This window comes from Platichthys flesus, chromosome 1 (assembly GCF_949316205.1).
Source record: "Platichthys flesus chromosome 1, fPlaFle2.1, whole genome shotgun sequence".
NCBI lineage: Eukaryota > Metazoa > Chordata > Actinopteri > Pleuronectiformes > Pleuronectidae > Platichthys > Platichthys flesus.
The window spans coordinates 17572722-17587737 of NC_084945.1; the positions used below are offsets into that span (position 1 = coordinate 17572722).

The window sequence follows — 15016 nt, forward strand, 5'->3', positions numbered from 1 at the left end:
TGCATGTGAATGTACAACTGAGTCTAATAAGCATCAATGAAAGTAAGTCAACAATCCTTTTTATATATTTTTTTACATTTTGAGGTGGAATATTTATAGCTTGGGTGAGCAAACAGAGACAATTGTGTTTTAGTTGCTATCACATTCCAGACATAATGACATGAACAAGTCAAAACTACATGACAATAAGTGCAAACTTCTTAAAGTAACTATCTTTAACCGTTTCAATCATAGTCTGTAGCACCGTCCCTCACCTCCAGCAGTTTGAAGTTCTTCCTCTCCGAGATCATGACTTCATTCCAAACTACCTCCACACCCTCCTCTGTGTCCATAGCCAAGTACGCAGCATCTATCCCGGGTACATTACGCTGATTCACCTACGTTTAACGTGAAGAGAAAAGTGGCTCATGATATCATACTTTTAATGCTAGATGATGGGACACAGGCCAATAAGTAAATAAAGTCTTAAAATATAATTTTCTCCACAGATGGTTCCTGTCATTTCAGGTAGTTTTTAATCACACTGATGTGGGTTAAACTTTCGTTTGGTTTAAATCCCAGTTGGGCCATGGTCCTTTCTGTGTGGGGTTTCTCCTGTGGTTTACTCTGGGTACTCATGCAGATTGGGGTTGGATTAATTGGAGACTGTTTGTGAGAGCTTGCTTGTGTGAATGGTACTGACGGTCTGCCTCTCTCCGTTGGCTCCTGAACAGAAGAAGCCTTTTGGATGAGAGCTGAATCCTCTTCAAGAAACACCAGCAGGCCCAGTTGCCTATGTTCACTTGCACAACTACTGAACATGAGCCCTTGTTGTGCTGCTTTTCACTATTTAACTCTTTAATGTGGTGTATCTATTTGCTGAATGTGTATGTCTCCTGTTCTCTGGCCCTCTTCAAAAAAATTATTAAAATGTCAATGAGACCACACAATTAAATATAGATCAAATTAAAATGACACCAATGAATATACATATTCAAAAGTCAAATATAACTTTGACTGATAGAGGAGGACGTGTCTCAGGACAACTTTTTAAACAAATTATACTATGTCCTTCATTTTTTCAGCTGATCCTGTGACAGCTCAGCTTCCTGCTCCCCTCTCCCCTCCTCTTTGCGTTTCTGCCAGCAGCCACAGGGACTTTCCTCCAAGATGTCTGACTCATCCTCACTCTCATCCTCATCCTCGGTCGCCGGGGGGGCAGGAGAGTTAGAGTGTATGGAGGCCAGGGGCGGACACATGGATGCTCCAGCAGGTACCTGCAGCGTGTTCGTGGACACGTGTCCCGCTGCGACCTGTGCCTGGTTGCTCTCAGCAGCTGGAGCCTCTTTACTCTCCGTCTCCACATCATGGCTCAAGTAGCGGCACTGCCTCGCTGTGCTCCTGGTCCTGAGCGGCAACAAGTGACGGGAAGCCTCTGTCTCGCACTCTCACCAACTTGCACATCTCTCCGCTGCGCCAGATATTTCCTTTGAATCAAACCAATATCTGCAAATTCTTTTCAACTCCGGCGACACACAGATTCCATAGTCTGTGTCAACTTCCTGTATGATGTCAGCGTAGTCACCTGTGAATCACCTGCAGCTCGCTGGACGCTGAGGGGTGCAACAGTTCACACCTACTGTGAGCTTGTGTGTTTTCACATCACCGTCACAAAACCGTAGAACAGAATCCCAGTAGAATAACACAGTCCAGCACTTTACACATTTATTTGAAAGTGTCACAATTTGCATGATGCAAGTCTCAGAAAAGACGTACATTTACTCACATCCATGTCAAATACAAAATATTACAACATCCAAATAAAACCAAAAGCTCAAACCCTGGAGTAACAGGCTTAAGCTGCCCATCCCATACCAACGATAATTTAATTACTAGTTTCAGCAGCACCAATCATTTTGGTGGAAAAGATGGTACAGAGAGAGAAAGAGACAGAGCAAAGACAGTCAGAGTAAAGCTGCTCAGGTCACATTGGTTGGTTTTCACCACTTCTCTACACCAGGAGTGGTGCATTTACATTCTACTGGCTAGTTTTAAGACATATCTTTGGGATTTACAATCTTAACAGTTCAAACACAGGAGAACAGAGTAAACAATGCATTGTGCATGAACTTGACATTTATGTGCAGGAAAACAAGCACATTAAAGCTCAAAGATACCTGAATACATACAAAAAAAGAGCACTTCAGAAATACATGAGTGGAGGTCATTGGATTAATATTTCAGTGATTTCACTGTATATATATATATATATCAAAATCCAGCTTAAAAGGAAAGCTCTGTTTGAAAGCTCGTACGGAGGTTTTCAGTTAAGCAGGGGGAGATTTCAAAATGTCACTAAAGGAAAATATTAGGACAAGAGAAGTAACTGTATGATATAATATCTTAACAGTTGTTTTTCTACACAAATTCAGAACACTAGATTTTCTTTACATTCTTACTGCCTGTTACAGATGTGGAACTGTGTGAGCATCCAGACACAGTAGTACCAGTAGTGCACAAAGAGTTCTGAGCCAAAATGTCAGTAATAGGCATCAGAAAACTCCTTGATCTAAACCAGGTCTGTATTACGCTAAATGATGTATTAAAGATAATAGCACTTTGTGAAGGATGATGTAAATCCACTATATCGCACTTGAATCTAATGCTCTGTCATGAAACTAGACAAATTGTTTATGGGCTCAAAAAACAATGTAGTTTCATTGCTATACCACATTAAAAAAATGGGAACGTGTGTAAAATATGATATGCAGTATCTGTAACATGAATAAAACATGACCTTATCACAGAGATGTAACGGGAAGGGCCAGGTTCTCTCTCTGCAGTATATGGCAGCCAAGTTCACTACACACGTCACATGTGAATGAGTTTTAGGCAGAGTAACATGTGTGAACCCAAAAAGCAGCAAATGGTAAAACAGTCAATAAAAGAATAATAAGGGTAAAAACCAATAAAGAAACGAGAACTTTAAGGCATCTGTGTAGGCCCCCCACATTAAGGCAAACAGTGGAGCGCAATAAGAAAAACAAAGACACAAACAAAAATTCAGTAACACTGAGTTCACAGTACCTCACAGTAACCATCTTCCAGAGCGAGCTGGCAAAACGCCTTGCCAGAATGTGGTATGCAGCAATGCACATACATTTTGTTCTGTATCAGAGGCCTTTTAAAAATATTGACCCCAGGTATTTATCTATTAAAAAAATAGCAATGGTTATTTCCAGCTTTGCAATCCAGTTTCTATACATCTAATTTGATAGGTGATAGTTTGGTCCAACACGTCACAAAAGCCAAAGAGCTGGGAATGTTATGTTTTACGAGGTAATAAAAAGAGCCAAGGCAGAGGGGCAAGTGAGAATGGATGAACAGAGATGATTTGCTTAATCTGTACATTTTCTTTGGATAGAATGTGTCTCTGTATTTCTAGGGGAGTCACAATTTTGCTGCTGGTCAAAACGTGAGGTTCAACTATTAAAATGTAGTAAACCAGTTGAGTGGCGTGTTAGTTGAGTGGTGTGACTCCAGGGAGGGCCTCAATCAGTTATGATGATGTTTTAGACCAGACAGACAATACAAAATCTATTACAAAATAAACACCTCTCACTAAATTAATCTAGACAGCTATGTTGTGATCAAATGTGTTGCAGCGTTATTGTGGTTTACCCATTTTAAATTAACAGCAAAGATCAGAGTGAGCTCATTCAAAATAATCCAATCTATGGAGGAGTGTTTCAAGGGACCTGGGGGCCTTATACTGAGCCAAACCGAACCTCACAAAATCTTACAAAATTGTCATTATTGTGGACTAATAAATCAGCTGTAGTCAGGGGCCGCTCTCAGTTCATGGGCCCCACGCAATTGCGTGCTTTATAAACCCTGCTTCAACGCCCCTGCATCCATTTATAGAGTATATGTACTTTTAGAATATGTGAGATCTCTCTCAGTGGCTTTGGAGTAAAACTGGCTCTACAGGAAAGGGTGAAAGGTTAAGTGTGGTTTTAGGAAGCATTAATCCCCTATTCCAAGGAAAAACCCTAGAGTTTTGGTCACATTGCAAACTCCAGCTCTGTATATAAGACAGTGCAAAAAAAAAAAAAAAACAACATTATGGTGACTGAGTTGAGTATTAAAAAACAAAGTGTGTAACAGGGTTGAAAGATTGTACTAAGAAGGAAACATGGTTGAGGAAACCCTTGCTAGTGAATAGCTTGACTGCAACTTTCTTCTAGCAGACACGCTATTTTGTTTTGGTCCAACTGTGAGAAGGAGAAAGAAAGAGAAACAATATTTTCCAACAATTCAGGATGTCGATAAGTAAACAGAACTGCTAGAGTTATATGCTGACATTACAGTTAAGAGGATGGAGTCATTATGATGTGGGTCTACATGAATATACTCCCACCAACAGATGGATGAAGAGACGACACCCATGAGAGTGGGGTTGTGTGTATACTTAATTGAGTGAGCACCAGAGCACTAACTATATGAAACAGTTAATTTGCATAAGGGGAAGGTGTGATGATGGGCTATGAGGACACTTTTTATAATCACATGGATTTGAAAACACTTTCCAGAGAAAAGCCAGCTACCACCCACCTCACTGATGAAGCACAGCTGCACCAACTCTTCAGCCAGCTCTTGACCAGATTCATCTGAAACACACAATTGTAGTTAGTCACCAATTCATGGACATGTAACAGACCGACATAACAGTATCTCTGATGGAGTTGTGCAAATAATATAAACACAAATATACGAGTTCAGACTGAGGCTCATTCAGAAAAATATGGACCAGCTGCTGCTTTTAAATCCAAATCCCACCTTAAACACATTAGCAACCACCAAACATCTGATCCTGCTGTTGCATCATCTGTGAGCCCACTGTGTTGTTTCAGAACATCCTTTTTTAATTCATTACTGGGGGCATTTAACAGGGGTTTTATTCAGTGACATTAATTACAGTTGAAACAACAAATGGGACTCATCTGACAGGAAAATTTAAAGGCCAACATGTTACAGAAAGCATAGGTTTTTTAGGGCAGGAGACGTTAATGTTTTTTTTCTTTAATTACTCTTTATTCAAGGCTTAGTAACTAAATGGACTGATCCTCCTCTACAACTTTCAACAACTTTACGACTGGTCTAACAATTTACCTTTTCTAATTTTCATTGTAGCCTTTAATGTTTTTCCCAAAATCTGAATTAACTCCCGACTCATTCAAAGTTTTATACTATAAAAGTTTAAACTAAAAATCTGCATTCCATGTAGGACAACTTTTCAACAGCTAAGAACTATATATCTTGGGAAAAGCAGATTAAGATTTCAGCAATGTCAGTAATCCATGTTGTAAAGCAGCTGCTCAGGTTTTTGTTAAAAAAATATCCCCTGTATTGTGCTGTTTTTATAATAGATGGATATTATTCAACAAAAGTGTTTTATAAGGATTACTTTAGTTGCCGCCCCTATTGGGACTTTCTCTCCTGTGAGCAGAGGACTGGTCAGGGTCGACTGATTTTTAATAACCAAGCTGTCAATTTACAACTGAACCAGGAATGTGGGTGGAACAAGACAAACACGTGGAGGAGATGGAGCATCCAACAACTTTGACATTAACAAAAGAAAAACACCAGCAGCCCACAGCTGCATGACTGCAGCTTAGGGAGAGGCTTCCCTGCTGAGTCATGTTTTGTGGTTTGATATAAAATCATTCAACAAAGAGTTTAGTTTCAATCCTGAATTCTCTGAAATAAGTTGTTGGAGAAACAAGAAAGGCCAAATGGATGAAACCAAAGTGGCTTGGTTAGCTAGTGACCCAGCACTGATTGACTTTGGACTTTTGAGATTGACTAGTTGCAGTCAGTGTTAATTTCGTTGACGAAGACGATGACGAAATATATTCGTTAACGACCTTTTTTCCATGACGAAGACGAGACGAAGACGTAACGAAAACGAATCTTTGAAAATAAAAACTATGACGAAATCTATTTTAATTTTCGTTGACGAGACGAGACGAAAATGTTGGTGGTTGACTAAGTCACAATAATTTTGTTAACATCATCGTATCAGGCCGTCATGAAGTATCAGAAGCAGGCGAGTGACTGTGTCTGTGTGTGTCTGTGTGTGTGTGCGCCCCAGATAGCGCTCCGGTCCGTAGCTCCGCCCCCCGCTCAGAGAGACACAGTGAAAGCAGAGCTCGTTCTCTATGAGCAGCCTCTCAGTGACCGACTGCTTCTTAACTATGAAAACAGTGAAAACCAGAGTTTCTCTGGTCACAGCTGATCAGAGATCAGCCCCTCAGCTTCTTCATCAGCGCAGAAGCTGCAGTTGGTTTGTACCGATGATCAGTTTCTGTGTCCGGCTCCAGTCTGACCTGCTCTCCCTTTTTGTTTTCACATTTAAAATTAAATACATATTTTTAAGCTATTAGGCTGCAGCTATATGTTTTTATAGAAAAGGAGTTTAATGTGGCTATTAAATGTGACTAAAACTAGACTAAAATGTAATTTGTTTTCGTCGACTAAAACTAGACTAAAACTAAGAAGGATTAAAATGACTAAAAGGTGACTAAAACTAATATGCATTTTCGTCAAAAGACTAAGACTAAATCAAAAATAGCTGCCAAAATTAACACTGGTTGCAGTGGTGTACATGGGTCTGAATGTACAGTATTTGGGCCAATGGTGCTAGTGTGTGGAGAAATGGAGGAAGAGCAGAAAAGAATAAGTCCATTGGAAGTGTGTGTTGGAGAGAGAGAGAGAGAGAGAGAGAGAGAGAGAGAGAGAGAGAGAGAGAGAGAGAGAGAGAGAGAGAGAGAGAACAGATCATGACATAGGAGGTGACAGCTGTCAGCCTTTCACAGGCCCAGCAGTCCCAACACGCCTGCAAACTATTACATGCCTACCATACCTGCGTATACATGTGCACATCGGACCATAGTGCCAACATTATTCCTTCTCATACGTGTCACCAATCGAAATACTAAAAATATTGGTGTAAAAGGCAAAGCTTTAACGATGGCTCACTTTTGTTTTACAAAAAAACATTTAAAACAGTAAGGTTTTTACGGTTATTAAGAGACGATTTGGGGATGAAATCCGAATAAACTTTCACAAATAGCAAGGTTTTTATGACACGCAAGCGACAGTCTCCCTGCTTTAAATAGTCTTGCATGCTACTGTATATTGTGATGCCATGTGAGTTTCAAGCTCTCTCTGGAATCTCACTCTCACTTTCCTGCATGCCTCAGTCGACACACATGGAGAGGAAGTGCACAATAAAACCATCCTGTGTGGTCAAATCTGAGAGAAGATTGGACTTACCTACACAGTCATTCATTACAGAAATAATCCCTCAAATCTCATACATTTATGTGATCGTTAAAACCAAACTGCTAAACTAAACTGTCTTGATGAACAGAATGACTATACTCTTGGATAAAAAATTAAACGCATAAACTTACCAAAAACATGTCATTGCCTCACCTGACCGATAAAGCAGGTACTGAATGCTTTTGGGTCGAGGATGTTGTTCACAACATGGAGGCGTTTTTATTTCAGATAAAGTAGAACCTGATTGAAATGGATTTTGTGGGAAGATGTCGATACCAATATAGGGAAGTAAAACATTCCCAATATACTAAAAGGTATGTTTAAGCTCATTGAGTATGTGCCAGTGTGTGATTCAGAAGAGTTGTTCTTACTGGGTAGCATGTCACAGCTGAGATGTCTGTTCAGTTTATCATCCAGTTTCAGCAGTAATGTTAGCTAAAGGAGGAGAGACAACAACAGAGTAAATGGTTTGAATGCACAGGAAATGACAAATAGCTAGTTTATCACCATGGTTGGTCAAAGTAAGAGTTGCTTCATGACTTTTATTGAAGGACCAGTGTATAGGATTTAGTGGCATTTAGCTGTGAGGTTGTAGATTGCAACTAACTGAATACCCCCCCATAATATATGTCCACAGTTCCCACCTTATCCTCTAAATCAGTCCATTTAAAATAAATCATCAATTTGTAAATGTTATGACTCACATGAAACCTTGCACCTTCCTCCACAGATTCAGCATTACACTGCATTTGAATGACCTGCAGAAAAGTAGGGAAAGTATTGGTCTTGCAGTAAATTCTTCATACAAATGTGCAATGTGTATATTGATTCATTGAAAATCGAGAAGCATGAGCCTCAAGATAAGATCACTTATTAATTGTCACCATTGTGACAGCATTGTCTCTATTCAGCAGTATAATCTGTCATACACACCCGTCGTGTCTCCAGCTCTGCAGGTTCAGGGGTTGGGGATTTGACCAAAGGGACGACGACAGGAGATTGAACCGTCTCCTGTTGAGGCTGCTGAGGACAGGGCAGCCCGAACGCTGTCATGGGATAAATACCATTCCTGACCCAGGGAGAGATGGAAAGACAAAGACAGGGAGATTTGGAGATAATATGAAGGGGAGAGAAATGAAAATAAAGAGTTAGGGTTAGTTTTATAAAGTTAAGGGGAAATAAATGAGATGATGGAAAGATGAAAGAAGATACAGACATTTAAAAAATGAATCCGTTGCTAATATAAAAATCTCAATCTTCAACTACAATGTTTATATCTCAAAATTGCATAAATAAAAGGTATCCAGGACTAATGCAAGACTATAGACCTGTGGCACGCACTGAAAGAACATTTCATTGAGAGAGGTACAGAGATAGTCACATAGCCCACTGCTGCCCCTGTGTAGCCTGAGAGTATAATATCCTTGGGGCTTCATTAAATTAGATGCACATTTTCACATGATGCACACTGCGTTTGCTCAAAACCTTGGAGTACACAACACTGAGGGCTTCTTACCTGACATCCTCCAGGAATTTATCAAGTTCTAAAGCAGGAAACTGTGAAAGCCTATTGGAAAAAATAAAAAATCCCACTTGATAATTTTGTTTGAGACAGAACCACAAATCCAAAGTGTGATATAATTCTTACAAATTCCTTAAATCGCAAATGAATATGTTAGATAATACAACATATATAGTCTAGAGTAATAAAATGGACAACAATCAACAGAGATTTTTACATTATTAATTACTGGAAGAAAAAACATTGACCCTTACTTGAGCTGAACACCCTCTTTACTCTCAGCAATGACCAGGTTGGGGTCCAGGTTCTTGGTTATCTCCTCTAGGGCATTTTCAGGTATCGTGTCTAAATATTTAGAAATTATTAAAGAACATTTGAATAAGATGATACACCTGCCCAAAACCACAATACTCAAGCTTTAAATATACGTCTGTCTGTGTGTGTGCAAGACTAACGTTGGTGGCTGACAATACAATGTGCAGCGAGCAGTTTTAGCTGAGGTACTTCAAACAGAGCCTGGTTAAACAGCAGCTCTCTGGCTGTTGGTCTTGTAATAGGATCACGCTCGAGGCACTTCTGGATTAACTCCTGCAAAAACAAACAAACACAAGAAACCATGAGAAAAACTTGTCTAAATGTTCTTTTAAGATTCTCATGAACACGCAGTGGTGTTTCTTCATTAGGGGCTCGTGGGGCACTGGCCCACCAGATCCAGATGGCGCTGTTGTGCAGAAAGCTTAATACATCTGTACTTTGTGGCAAAATATAAATTATTTTATTTTATATGCAAAGTTGCATGAATGTGTGTGTGAATAAACTAGACTCACAAGCATTATAGTCTTGTTCTGAAGTCATTGATTCGTGTGTGTTTCTCTCTGTGTGCTTGCTCTGTGAGAAGCTTCGCTCTTGCCGTCCGTCTCTGCTCTGGGGGCAATTGCCCAAATTTGCCCCACCAGAAATTTCAGGCTAAAATGGCCACTGTGAACACATACTACTCTGTGTATCTTACCCTCTGCAATGGGTCCTCCAATAACTGTATCGCATTGTTTACGGCCTCCTGAGAAACATTATAGGACTCTCCATTCCCCTGGATCTCCAGGAGTGCCATCTGCAACACAGCAAAATAAACACATTAACATATTGCTTTGGTGCAGGGCTCAAGACATTACTTCATGTATCATGGGTCAAATCTCACCTCTAATGCACACATGCCGAATGAGTAAATGTCTACTGCAGTAGAGACATCCTCAACAGCTACAATGAGAGAAAGAATAACAAGATACAATCATTATGGGAATCATGTCAGAACTTTGTCCTTATTCAAGACTTAGATCTAAATATTAAACAAAACTTTTCACTTATCATTTATTCTTTGAGAAGATCATTTTTAATTTGAGACAATTTGAACAATTTCCAGAAAAGAATATACCAAATGTCACAAGTTGTATTAAGAAGTTTGACATGAGTTTTACCAACATGTAAGGTACTTTTATAAAACATTTGAAAAGATACCCTGTCGTTGTTCTATTCCATTCTCTTAATGATATATTTTGTGAGAATCTATATCAGTTTTAAGGGCTGAAAGTATCATATCCTAAAAAACGTAAATTGAGGGATATTGTCCAAAATATCTGTGTCATTCAGTTCACTCTGGAGCTCAGAGAACTTCAATATCAGATTCCAAAGAAATATCTACCTCCATATTCTGGAGCAAAGAAGTGCATGTTCTTCTGTTCCTCTTGACAGGTCTTCACATGGCTGTTAATAGTGTCTGGAGCAACTGTAGATGAGACAAGGGACAATACAGAGGAGGATGTGGAAGCAGGTGGAAGGAGCAAAAGAAAGAATGTGAGAGGGAGGACCAAGAGTCGTGATAAATAATTCTACGTTTATATTCTTTCAAATAAAATGAGCGAGATTTAGAAGCTGGGAGTGAATGCAAGAAAATCTAAATAATTTTGCACAGCACCCATGTTCACACACAATGTGCAGGGTTCATTTGGTACAGTTATGGGAATTTAGCATAAAATTATTTGAAATTTCGAATCTTTACATCAATAATTTAGTTTAATTTGACTCCAACAGCAGCATTGCTGCTCCTCTACCTAACACATGGGAAGCAAACCAGTGTAATTCTATACCTGATCCGATCTTGATGAGCCCGTTGTGCTGAATGAAGATGGTGTCGCAGGTCAGGTCGCCATGGATGATAGGTGGATCACATGAGTGGAGATAACTGCTCGATAGGAAAAACACATTCACAAATACATACAAATTATGTAAGAGAGGGTCTGGATTATCGTCCGTGTGTGTGCATTTTCTTGTGAGGTTCCATTTTGAACTTTTTGCACATAATGTCTGAAAAAGGAAGGCCAACCTGAGAGCAGACAGGATCTGAGTGCACCATCTCTTCCAAGCCTGTAGAACCATACATCTTATCAGAGCGCTTCCTGGCTGGTTGCCAGGATGGATCAACTTTGGCTTGCATTATATCAAGAGGCCAGTTGGTGCACAGGACCCAAATACATTTGTTTACCAGACTATTTAACTTGCTCCCTGCTCGACAAATCCAATTTTCTTCAGTTATAAAGGAAATGTTACTTTCCAAATTTTTTTTTTTTAAAGTCTCAATTATTAAAGTTTGTTATTTAAAGTGTATTTAAACTCAGCCAACTTTTACCTTTTCATTCATACTCTTGTGGTTCTTCTTAGTCTTCTTCAGGAACTGCTTCAAGCTTCCAGATGACATATATTCTGTAATGAAAATCACCTGAGGGAGAGAAGACATTAGGCAGCACCAGATATTATTCAAAGGATCATAAATCAGAAGAAAATTTGTGTAATTTCATAATGCATGAAAACGATGATTTCATAAATGCAACTGACAGTTAGAAGATTCATTAACATTTTAAAAGGTGTGAGACTCACCCTCGCCCGGTTCTCCTTTGTGTCAGCCCAGTATTTGTGAAACTTGACAATATTTGCATGTTCCAAATGGATCAGGTTATCAAATACAGCCTTGACTTTCTCCTAAATACAAGGAAAAAGTTGTGTAAGTAGAGCACGTCTGAATTAACTCTCACAATTCTCTCCAGTAAAAACACATGATTTCAAAACTCTTTCCTACACATGCTTTAACATATAATTCAATAGATTTTCTGCAAATTTCACTCAAATTCATGGACTTCATGGATTCTAATTGGTAAAGTTTTAGAAACTGATCAAGGTTGAATACTGAAACAACACTACGGGTACACTATGAGAACTAACTGTCTTTACAGACAATAAACAAAAATAGAGTGGCTTGCCAGGTGTTTAAAGTGATGGCAGACTATATGTTCTCTACCCTCCCTAACACAGCACATCTTGAGATTAAATATTTACAGCTTGGGTGAGCAAACAGAGACAATTGTGTTTTGGTTGCTATCACATTCAAGACATAATGACATGAACAAGTCAAAACTACATGACAATAAGTGCAAACTTCTTAAAGTAACTATCTTTAACCGTTTCAATCATAGTCTGTAGCACCGTCCCTCACCTCCAGCAGTTTGAAGTTCTTCCTCTCCGAGATCATGACTTCATTCCAAACTACCTCCACACCCTCCTCTGTGTCCATAGCCAAGTACGCAGCATCTATCCCGGGTACATTACGCTGATTCACCTACGTTTAACGGGAACAGAAAAGTGGCTCATGAGATCATACTTTTAATGCTAGATGATGGGACACAGGCCAATAAGTAAATAAAGTCTTATAATACAATTTTCTCCACAGATGGTTCCTGTCATTTCAGGTAGTTTTTAATCACACTGATGTGGGTTAAACTTTGGTTTGGTTTAAATCCCAGTTGGGCCATGGTCCTTTCTGTGTGGGGTTTCTCCTGTGGTTTACTCTGGGTACTCATGCAGATTGGGGTTGGGTTAATTGGTGACTGTTTGTGAGAGCTTGCTTGTGTGAATGGTACTGACGGTCTGCCTCTCTCCGTTGGCTCCTGAACAGAAGAAGCCTTTTGGATGAGAGCTGAATCCTCTTCAAGAAACACGAGCAGGCCCAGTTGCCTATGTTCACTAACTACTGAACATGAGCCCTTGTTGTGCTGCTTTTCACTATTTAACTCTTTGATGTGTTGTATCCATTTGCTGAATGTGTATGTCTCCTGTTCTCTGGCCCTCTTCAAATAAAATAATGAAAATGTCAATGAGTGTCAAATGGAACTTTGACTGATACAGAGAGGGAGACGTGTCTCAGGACGACTTCGTAAACATATAATACTATGTCCTTCATTTTCAGCTGATCCTGTGACAGCTCAGCTTCCTGCTCCCCTCTCACCTCCTCTTTGCGTTTCTGCCAGCGGCCACAGGGACTTTCCTCCAAGATGTCTGACTCGTCCTCACTCTCATCCTCATCCTCGGTCGCCGGGGGGGCAGGAGAGTGAGAGTGTATGGAGGCCACGGGAGGAGACACGGATGCTCCACTGGGTACCTGCAACGTGTTCGTGGACACGTGTCCCGCTGTGACCTGTGCCTGGTTGCTCTCAGCAGCTGGAGCCTCTTTACTCTCCGTCTCCAGCATCATGGCTCAAGTAGCGGCACTGCCTCGCTGTGCTCCTGGTCCTGAGCGGCAACAAGTGACGGGAAGCCTCTGTCTCGCGGTTTCCCCTCCTCGTGGTTAAAGTTATTCCAGCGTCCATCAACGAGGAAGAGGACTGTAAGCACATACGAGGGCAAAGAGGGTTGAAGGACTGCTGCAACCTGTGGAAATAACGTCACAACAATCACTGTCAGACATGTCCTACTTTCCCCACCCAGTTTAGTGAACTCCTGGGGGGGGCGAGCTGAAGTCGAGAGCCTCGTTTGTAGCGTTGTAACATTTACATGACAACAAAACCAACCTCGGTCCAACTGAAATTGCTAATGTAGCTAGCGAGGCTGCTGCTAATGTTCAACGTTAGCTTCGAGAAGTTCAGCCTCCCACTCCTTGGCTAACTTTCCCTCGGCTAACATGCTAATGGGGGTAAATAAATAAACAGCCAACTCAAAGTTGAGTCGCAGTAGGTGAAAAGTCTCACTGAGGCACTGAAGACGAGCACCGGACCCACAGCTCCGTGTTACATACTGACACCGACAGAGAAACCGGACGACTGTAGTGTAAAAGTGCTGCTTCGTCATAAAATATGTTGACGGTCTTCAGCTCCGTTTCTGCTGGCAGACGTGGGAGGGGCGGGGCAGCACTAAGGGGAGCGCTCGTTTGCGCGGACAAAACCCAGCAGAGAGGAGTTAGTGCTACAACAGGAATAATACTTAAAAAAGTAGGAGATGCTCTATATTCTCTTTAATTAATGTCCAAAGTGTGAGTTGAATGTTTGTTTCAGCTTTTTCAACGATGGCGTGTTATTAAAATTGTGTAATTGTTTGTTTTTTTGCCAAATCATCTCCTCATGATGCTGGCCCCCTCTGGTAAAATCGCCTACATCCTCAGTTAAACACATCATGGGATTCTAACCCTGTAGAATAATGGCCTATGTCAAGAGTATGACATAAGCAGTTTGATTTTGCCGAAGTCAAAAGACAATTAAATGTGACTTAGGCGATTTTACAAGCTTTTCAAGATGGCGGCTGCATCCAATAGAACAAAAATCGACCTAGCACCTGAAGTTATTTCCATGATTCAGGGCTTGTCCCCTATTGGTAAGTGATGAGGTTTACTATAATAGACTAAGCTATAAATATAGCATGGTTATTTCGTCTTTTTATTCAGTCTTTTTAGTCAGTATTTTAGTCAGCAAAATAGCTAGGTCCATTAAGCTAGCATTAAGCAAATAGTGGAAAGACTCCAGAATCTATGGCGGTTACAAGTGATAGGCTTTCTTTTAGCTATTTTCTGTATTTTCAAACAATATTTCATCCACAGTTTTTGTCAAATTTGTTCCACATTACATGATCTAATTAAAAAAGATTTGTATACCGTATTGTAATTTTAACAGCTAGAAATGATGTGTATAACAACATTTTTTCGAATGATCCTCTTTACAACAGCTTGTGCACCCCTAGGGCTTCATGCACACCACTTTGGGAATCCCTGATGTAGCTAAATACTAGTGACCACGAGGCAATGAATGTTTTTCAGAATGATCACACATTTGTTACTGTACACCTCAAAGAGTTGAA

General features: G+C 40.2%; 1 protein-coding gene across 3 annotated transcripts; it reads right to left on the bottom strand.

Moving 5' to 3' along the window:
* Nucleotides 1-1687: 1687 nt before the first annotated feature.
* Nucleotides 1688-14060, bottom strand: LOC133953553 (nuclear receptor-binding protein-like). 3 transcript variants are annotated; one of them, XM_062387529.1, is made up of 18 exons: nt 13918-14060; nt 13179-13554; nt 12390-12512; nt 11777-11878; nt 11529-11618; nt 11226-11266; nt 10990-11084; nt 10545-10628; nt 10044-10102; nt 9858-9956; nt 9304-9436; nt 9103-9193; nt 8843-8893; nt 8260-8395; nt 8031-8084; nt 7698-7761; nt 4594-4649; nt 1688-4253 (listed from the first exon to the last, which is right to left on the bottom strand). In XM_062387529.1, the coding sequence occupies exons 2-18, from the start codon at nt 13422-13424 to the stop codon at nt 4194-4196; spliced, it is 1584 nt and encodes a 527-aa protein (XP_062243513.1). In that variant the 5' UTR covers nt 13425-13554; nt 13918-14060; the 3' UTR covers nt 1688-4193. The 3 variants fall into 3 exon arrangements, with proteins under 3 accessions (XP_062243513.1, XP_062243497.1, XP_062243505.1); XM_062387513.1 differs by having other exon boundaries at nt 13179-13600; XM_062387521.1 differs by lacking the exon at nt 13918-14060 and adding an exon at nt 13741-13910 and having other exon boundaries at nt 13179-13600.
* Between the last annotated feature and the right edge of the window lie 956 nt (nt 14061-15016).

Coding starts and splice junctions, on each gene's coding strand:
- LOC133953553 (XM_062387529.1), bottom strand. CDS start 13,424: ATGATGCTGGAGACGGAGAGTAAAGAGGCTCCAGCTGCTGAGAGCAAC. Junction 11,267..11,528: donor ACAAGAGTATGAATGAAAAG/GTAAAAGTTGGC, acceptor ATGGTTCTACAG/GCTTGGAAGAGATGGTGCAC. Junction 11,085..11,225: donor CAGATCCTGTCTGCTCTCAG/GTTGGCCTTCCT, acceptor CCTATCGAGCAG/TTATCTCCACTCATGTGATC.